Source organism: Notothenia rossii (assembly GCF_949606895.1).
Source record: "Notothenia rossii genome assembly, contig: scaffold_512, whole genome shotgun sequence".
NCBI lineage: Eukaryota > Metazoa > Chordata > Actinopteri > Perciformes > Nototheniidae > Notothenia > Notothenia rossii.
Window position 1 is genome coordinate 1 of NW_027640233.1, and position 8646 is coordinate 8646.

Below are 8646 nucleotides of genomic sequence, written 5' to 3' on the forward strand. Positions count from 1 at the left end.
ATTATCCTCTTCTTCCTCTCCACCCTCCTCATCCTCTCTGTTCTTCACTCTTCTTTCTCTCGGACTGTCTTCACTTTCACTCACGCGCTCTTCACTGAGGCCGTTAGCGGTTAGCATGTAGCTTAGCACAACAACATCGGATCTTCTGATGATTTACAGTGAAGGTATTAATATAAGAGTTGTACAGTTTAATAGTAACTGTTGGGTTATAACATCTCTTTACTTCATGTACAAATACTGTTGTCTTAAATGAAAGTATTAGCATCAGTATATACTTAGAGTAGTAGTACTGGTTCCCAGAGGGATATCAAGTATTATCAGATACATGAAGTACTGTTTCCCAGAGGGATATCAAGTATTATCAGATACATGAAGTACTGGTTCCCAGAGGGATATCAAGTATTATCAGATACATGAAGTACTGTTTCCCAGAGGGATATCATGTATTATCAGATCAGATTCAGATTCAACTTTATTGTCATTACATAGTACATGTACTAGTGACGAAATGTAAGTTTAGGCATCTGACCAGAAGTGCAACATAGCAGTGCAGGAGTCTAAATAATGAGAATAATTATACATGGAATTTTTATAAATAGAATAATTATAAATAGGCTATAAACAGATGAATATATACAGTGTAAACGGCATTGACAATAACATATATAAACAGGTGGATGGTGGGTATGGGCTTGAGTCTATCAGCGGGCAGAGTTCAGCAGGGTAACAGCCCTGGGGAAGAAGCTGACCCTGAACCTGCTGGTCTTGGACCGGAGGCTCCTGAGGCGCCTCCCCGAGGGTAGGAGGACGAACAGATAGTGTGCAGGATGAGGGGTGTCTTTGAAGATGTTGTGCGCCCTCTGCAAACACCGTATCCCCTGGATGTCCTCGATGGCAGGGAGTGGGACACCGATTATGCGTTGGGCGATTTTCGTCACCCTCTGCAATGCCTTCCTATTGAGCATTGTGCAGTTCCCATACCAGGCTGTGATACAGCTGGTCAGGATGCTCTCAATGGTGCAGCGATAAAAGTTCACCAGAATCTGAGGAGAGAGGTGGTCTTTCTTTAGTCTCCTCAGGAAGAAGAGACGCTGGTGAGCCTTCTTTACTAAGCTGGTGGTATTGTTGGACCATGAGAGGTCATCGGATATGTGGACCCCCAGGAACTTGAAGCTAGACACACGCTCCACCGCCGTTCCATTTATGTGGATGGGAGTGTGTGTGTTGCCTTTCGATTTCCTGAAGTCCACAATGAGTTCTTTTGTTTTTGTTGTGTTAAGGGCCAGGTTATTGTCAGCACACAACTCAGTCAGATGCTGAACCTCCTTCCTGTAGGCCGTCTCATCGTTGTTGTGGATGAGGCCGATCACCGTTGTGTCGTATGTATACTCGATTGAGGTACAGTCGTGGGTGAAGATGGAGTAGAGGAGGGGGCTCAGCACGCAGCCTTGTGGGACACCGGTATTTAGAGATTATCCAACCTGACATGGAATGCAGATACATGAAGTACTGGTTCCCCGAGGGATATCAAGTATTATCAGATACATGAAGTACTGGTTCCCCGAGGGATATCAAGTATTATCAGATAAATTAAGTACTGGTTCCCAGAGGGATATCAAGTATTATCAGATAAATGAAGTAAGAAGAGCCTCAGCTTCATATGATCCTGTTGTATTTTATTATCTGGTGGTTCTAGTTCCTTCAGAAGTCCTAAATAATTGAATGAATGCTATTAAAATACTTCCGGCACCGCCCTTAATCTTTTTTAAACGGCATCATGTAAGTTGCACTGACAGGCGACAGAGGTCCTCAGATGCCCCGCAGCGAGGCTCCCCCCGCCCTCCCCTAGACAGTTCACGAGCTCAGTCACTTCATAACACCAAAGATGGGTCATGGTAAACGCTCTGAAGTGAGGCTCCACTACACTAAAAAGAAAAAGACAAGGCACAGTGTAATGCCTGTTAATAGCTTGCCACAGGCATAGCTCAGTTAAAATAAAGCACAGCTATTGTGCAATACATTTGTATTACATTTATATTTTTTATTTGTAAAAATGTCAGTTAAAGCTTAAAAGAATAAAGATACATTTTGTTATCTAAACGTTTGACCTCTTTCTTTTATAATTTTGGAATTCGAAACGGGGAATCGATAAGAACCAGAATCGGAATCAATACATTTCAAACAATACCCATCCCTATATGTGTGTGTGTGCACTCTGCCCACCCCCCTCCCTTTTCATTGGTCTAAATAAAGTGTTGTTCTGCAGAGGAAGTGACGGTGGATGCTAAGCCCCGCCCCCTGGTGTTGCTGTGGCGATGGCGTTGATTGAAGGAGTGGGAGACGAGGTGACGCTGCTGTTCTTCGTCTTGCTGCTGCTGATGGTGCTGCTGCTGGCCTGGACCTCCACCCGCACCCCCCTAGACCACCTGCTGCCCCCCCAGCAACAGGACACGCCCCCCTCCGTCTCTGAGCCCCCCACTGTGACTGACAGCTCAGAGGCCCCGCCCACCAGCACCCCCGCCCAGGAGGACAAGGGGGAGGGGGGAGAGGAGAGGGGAGAAGAGGGGGTGAGGAACAGAGGGGGGGGGGAACCTTCCTCCGCTCAGAGGAACATGTCTCTGAGACTCAAGTTCCTGAATGACACAGAGACGATGGCTCAGGTGAGACCAGAGGACACCATCGGGTACATCAAGAGGTGAGTGTTCTGTTCAGGTGTAGTGTTTGAGTGTTCAGGTGTAGTGTTTGAGTGTTCAGGTGTAGTGTTTGAGTGTTCAGGTGTAGTGTTTGAGTGTTCAGGTGTTCTGTTCAGGTGCTGTGTTTGAGTGTTCAGGTGTAGTGTTTGAGTGTTCAGGTGTTCTGTTCAGGTGCTGTGTTTGAGTGTTCAGGTGTTCTGTTCAGGTGTAGTGTTTGAGTGTTCAGGTGTAGTGTTTGAGTGTTCAGGTGCTGTGTTTGAGTGTTCAAGTGTTCTGTTCAGGTGCTGTGTTTGAGTGTTCAGGTGCTGTGTTTGAGTGTTCAGGTGTAGTGTTTGAGTGTTCAGGTGTAGTGTTTGAGTGTTCAGGTGTAGTGTTTGAGTGTTCAGGTGTTCTGTTCAGGTGTAGTGTTTGAGTGTTCAGGTGTTCTGTTCAGGTGCTGTGTTTGAGTGTTCAGGTGTTCTGTTCAGGTGATGTGTTTGAGTGTTCAGGTGCTGTGTTTGAGTTTTCAGGTGTTCTGTTCAGGTGTAGTGTTCAGGTGTTCTGTTCAGGTGATGTGTTTGAGTGTTCAGGTGCTGTGTTTGAGTGTTCAGGTGTAGTGTTCAGGGGCCGTATTCACAAAGCATTTTATCTTACCGCTAGGAGTGCTCCTAACTCACGCTAAAACATTTTCCGTAGGAGTTTTTTCTTAAAAGTTATTCACAAAGCCGCTGAGACCTACTCATACTAAGGATAAATCACTAAGAGTGAACTAAGAGTGACGCGCCGTTGCTATGGATTACGTTGATTCTCGTGCATGAGTTTAGAAGCGGTCAGTACGGTGATTGGTTGTTCAGAGCAGGCGGTCTCGGTGAAACTCATCCGCAACATCCCACAAACGAGCCCACTAAAACAAGGAAATAGCCGAGGCTAGAAATGTATTCCTATCAAATAGTTATGGACAGTGCAGTTAGCAGAATACACGCATGATGACAAGTTTGTGCAGACCACGATAATGACGTTGTATATGCACGTTAAAGAGAGAGAGCAAACAATACAAATACGTAAATTGCATTAAATCGAGGAGGCAATTAAAAGCACCCTGCAAACTATTATCCAATGAGCATATTTCCAGCACTTAAACACTTTCAATAACAACCCATACCGCCGTTCAAGTCCCCCTATCATGATGAATGAAAACAATCTGCGTGTTGATGGAATGTACTTTCTTTCTATTGACGAACACGTCCTCATCTTTTGATGGCGCAATTATTTGTATGTGCGTCCCGTCAATAGCACCGACCGCACCGGGCATACCTGCATTGCCATGAAGTTGGCTTTGATCCTGTGTAGTTGTTGATTGTCCAAAGGAAACCGGATAAACTGTTGGATGATATGTGGTCTAGAGAGCGCGTTGATGGTTTGGTTTATGGCACGGCTGACTGATGGTTGCGATATTCCTAAATCCTCGGCATTGCAAAGTTGCATTTTCCCTGTTGCTAAATATCGTAGTGTTGCCAAACATTTTATTTCCGGACTAACCGGGTTATTCCTGTTAGTCGGGGATGTTATTGCATCCCGCACTAATTCCACAACAAGTTTGATACCCTCACGATTTAGCCTATATCTCTTGATCAATTCACAGTCTTCCATTGTCTCCAAAACATTTCGTCTCTCAGCCATTTTCAGATTCTTTGTGAATAGGTCTTACTGAGTTAGGAGTCCTCTCGAGGACTTTTAAGCTCTCCCAGACTTAGGTGCTACTTTTAGGCCTAAAATACTTTGTGAATTGCTCTTAGTGAATAAAATTAGGAGTCCTAAATTTAAGACTGACACGCCCATTATGTTTAGGAGTTTCTCCTAAATTCGCCAGTTAGGAGCTACTTTTAGCCCTAAAATCCTTTGTGAATACGGCCCCTGGTGTAGTGTTTGAGTGTTCAGGTGCTGTGTTTGAGTGTTCAAGTGTAGTATTCAGGTGTAGTGTTTGAGTGTTCAGGTGTGGTGTTCTGTTCAGGTGATGTGTTTGAGTGTTCAGGTGCTTTGTTTGAGTTTTCAGGTCTTCTGTTCAGGTGTAGTGTTCAGGTGTTCTGTTCAGGTGATGTGTTTGAGTGTTCAGGTGATGTGTTTGAGTGTTCAGGTGCTGTGTTTGAGTGTTCAGGTGCTGTGTTTGAGTGTTCAGGTGTAGTGTTCAGGTGTAGTGTTTGAGTGTTCAGGTGTTCTGTTCAGGTGCTGTGTTTGAGTGTTCAGGTGTAGTGTTCAGGTGTAGTGTTTGAGTGTTCTGTTCAGGTGCTGTGTTTGAGTGTTCAGGTGTTCTGTTCAGGTGTTTGAGTGTTCAAGTGTTGTGTGTGAGTGTTCAGGTGTTGTGTGTGAGTGTTCAGGTGTAGTGTTCAGGTGCTGTGTTTGAGTGTTCAGGTGTTCTGTTCAGGTGCTGTGTTTGAGTGTTCAGGTGTTCTGTTCAGGTGTAGTGTTTGAGTGTTCAGGTGTTCTGTTCAGGTGCTGTGTTTGAGTGTTCAGGTGTTGTGTGTGCGTGTTCAGGTGTAGTGTTTGAGTGTTCAGGTGTTGTGTTTGAGTGTTCAGGTGCTGTGTGTGCGTGTTCAGGTGTTCTGTTCAGGTGTAGTGTTCAGGTTTTCTGTTCAGGTGATGTGTTTGAGTGTTCAGGTGATGTGTTTGAGTGTTCAGGTGATGTGTTTGAGTGTTCAGGTGTTCTGTTCAGGTGCTGTGTTTGAGTGTTCAGGTGTTCTGTTCAGGTGTAGTGTTTGAGTGTTCAGGTGCTGTGTTTGAGTGTTCAGGTGTTCTGTTCAGGTGCTGTGTTTGAGTGTTCAGGTGTTGTGTGTGCGTGTTCAGGTGTAGTGTTTGAGTGTTCAGGTGTAGTGTTCAGGTGTTGTGTTTGAGTGTTCACGTGCTGTGTGTGCGTGTTCAGGTGTTCTGTTCAGGTTTTGTGTTCAGGTGCTGTGTTTGAGTGTTCAGGTGATGTGTTTGAGTGTTCAGGTGCTGTGTTTGAGTGTTCAGGTGCTGTGTTTGAGTGTTCAGGTGTTCTGTTCATGTGCTGTGTGTGAGTGTTCAGGTGTAGTATTTGAGTGTTCAGGTGTTCTGTTCAGGTTTTCTGTTCAGGTGCTGTGTTTGAGTGTTCAGGTGATGTGTTTGAGTGTTCAGGTGCTGTGTTTGAGTGTTCAGGTGCTGTGTTTGAGTGTTCAGGTGTTCTGTTTAGGTGCTGTGTGTGAGTGTTCAGGTGTAGTATTTGAGTGTTCAGGTGTTCTGTTCAGGTGCTGTGTTTGAGTGTTCAGGTGTTCTGTTCAGGTGTTGTGTGTGAGTGTTCAGGTGTAGTGTTTGAGTGTTCAGGTGTTGTGTGTGAGTGTTCAGGTGTTGTGTGTGAGTGTTCAGGTGTTGTGTGTGAGTGTTCAGGTGTAGTGTTCAGGTGTTCTGTTCAGGTGTAGTGTTCAGGTGTTCTGTTCAGGTGCTGTGTTTGAGTGTTCAGGTGTTGTGTATGCGTGTTCAGGTGTAGTGTTTGAGCGTTCAGGTGTAGTGTTCAGGTGCTGTGTTTGAGTGTTCAGGTGTTGTGTATGCGTGTTCAGGTGTAGTGTTCAGGTGTAGTGTTTGAGTGTTCAGGTGTTGTGTGTGAGTGTTCAGGTGTAGTGTTCAGGTGTTCTGTTCAGGTGTAGTGTTCAGGTGTTCTGTTCAGGTGCTGTGTTTGAGTGTTCAGGTGTTGTGTATGCGTGTTCAGGTGTAGTGTTTGAGCGTTCAGGTGTAGTGTTCAGGTGCTGTGTTTGAGTGTTCAGGTGTTGTGTATGCGTGTTCAGGTGTAGTGTTCAGGTGTAGTGTTTGAGCGTTCAGGTGTAGTGTTCAGGTGTAGTGTTTGAAGGTTCAGGTGATGTGTTTGAGTGTTCAGGTGTAGTGTTTGAGTGTTCAGGTGTAGTGTTTGAGTGTTCAGGTGTAGTGTGTTGTGTTCAGATGTAGTTTTCAGGTGTTGTGTTCAGATGTAGTGTTCAGGTGTAGTGTGTTGTGTTCAGGTGTAGTTTTCAGGTGTTGTGTTCAGGTGTAGTGTTTGAGTGTTCAGGTGTAGTGTGTTGTGTTCAGATGTAGTGAGTGTTCAGGTGTAGTGTGTTGTGTTCAGGTGTTGTGTTCAGGTGTAGTGTTTCTGTGTTTCTGACCTGTTCTCTCTCCCCTCAGGACCTACTTTGCGGGTCAGGAGCACCAGGTGCGTCTGATCTATCAGGGCCAGCTGCTGCAGGACGACTCTCAGACCCTGTCCTCTCTGAACCTGGTCCATAACTGCGTGCTGCATTGCCACATCTCCCAGCAGGGGGTCCGGGGCCCAGTTGGGGGTCCGGGGCCCGCGGACCAGGTCCAGGTGGCCCTGAACGTGGGCAGCCTGATGGTTCCTCTGCTGGTTCTCATGCTCTCCGTGCTCTGGTACTGCCAGATCCAATACCGGCAGTTCTTCACGGCCCCGGCCACCGCCTCGCTGGTGGGCGTGACCATCTTCCTCAGCCTGGTGGCCTTCGGAGTGTACCGACGCTAGCTGCGCTCTGATTGGCTGCTGCCTGTGTGACCTCAGAGCTGGCAGAGACTCCGGACAGACCTGATGTTGTTGTTTTTGTTTTTCTGTTGCCATGGAGACTCTGAGTGTTAACGAGGACTTTGTTTTAATTACATTTATTTTTTAGATCCAGTTTCTATGTAGGTTCCTCATCATTGTGCCTCTTTATGTTCTGGTTCCTTCTGGTCCTGAAGGGGTCAGCACCGGAGTATAGACCGGACTAAGGACCGGAACAGACTATAGACCGGATTGGACTGTAGACCGGACTTTAGACCGGACTGTACCTGGGACCGGACTATGGACTGGATCACACTATGGACCGCACCGGACTATAGACCGAAATGTAGACTGGATCAGACTATAGACTGGATCAGATTGTAGAATGGACCTGACTGTAGAATGGACCGGACTGTAGACTGGACCGGACTGTAGACTGGACCGGACTGTAGAATGGATCGGACTAATAGAATGGACCGGACTGTAGACTGGACCGGACTGTAGACTGGACCGGACTGTAGAATGGATCGGACTAATAGAATGGACCGGACTGTAGACTGGACCGGACTGTAGAATGGATCGGACTAATAGAATGGATCGGACTGTATAATGGATCTGACTGTAGACTGGATCTGACTGTAGAATGGATCTGACTGTAGAATGGATCAGACTGTAGAATGGATCAGACTATAGAATGGATCAGACTATAGAATGGATCGGACTAATAGAATGGATCTGACTGTAAAATGGATCAGACTGTAGAATGGACCTGACTGTAGAATGGATCTGACTGTAGACTGGACCTGACTGTAGAATGGATCAGACTGTAGAATGGATCAGACTGTAGAATGGATCAGACTATAGAATGGACCTGACTGTAGAATGGATCAGACTGTAGAATGGACCTGACTGTAGAATGGATCAGACTATAGAATGGACCTGACTGTAAAATGGATCAGACTGTAGAATGGATCAGACTGTAGAATGGATCAGACTGTAGAATGGATCAGACTATAGAATGGATCTGACTGTAGAATGGACCTGACTGTAGAATGGATCAGACTATAGAATGGACCTGACTGTAGAATGGATCAGACTATAGAATGGATCAGACTATAGAATGGACCTGACTGTAGAATGGATCAGACTGTAGAATGGATCAGACTATAGAATGGACCTGACTGTAGAATGGATCAGACTATAGAATGGATCAGACTATAGAATGGACCTGACTGTAGAATGGATCAGACTATAGAATGGATCTGACTGTAAAATGGATCGGACTGTAGAATGGATCAGACTGTAGAATGGATCAGACTGTAGAATGGACCTGACTGTAGAATGGATCAGACTGTAGAATGGACCTGACTGTAGAATGGATCAGACTATAGAATGGATCAGACTATAGAATGGACCTGACTGTAGAATGGATCAGACTATAGA

At 45.7% G+C, this 8646-nt stretch overlaps 1 protein-coding gene across 1 annotated transcript; it reads left to right on the top strand.

The window, feature by feature from the left end:
- Nucleotides 1-2234: 2234 nt before the first annotated feature.
- tmub1 (transmembrane and ubiquitin-like domain containing 1) lies at nucleotides 2235-7823 on the top strand. The gene is made up of 2 exons (XM_079695088.1): nucleotides 2235-2695; nucleotides 6837-7823. The coding sequence occupies exons 1-2, from the start codon at nucleotides 2316-2318 to the stop codon at nucleotides 7186-7188; spliced, it is 732 nt and encodes a 243-aa protein (XP_079551214.1). The 5' UTR covers nucleotides 2235-2315; the 3' UTR covers nucleotides 7189-7823.
- Nucleotides 7824-8646: the final 823 nt, after the last annotated feature.

Excerpts from the sequence above, each read along its gene's own strand:
- tmub1 (XM_079695088.1), top strand. The coding sequence starts at position 2,316 with ATGGCGTTGATTGAAGGAGTGGGAGACGAGGTGACGCTGCTGTTCTTC. Across the intron at positions 2,696-6,836 it reads ACCATCGGGTACATCAAGAG|GACCTACTTTGCGGGTCAGG; the intron begins GTGAGTGTTCTG and ends CTCTCCCCTCAG.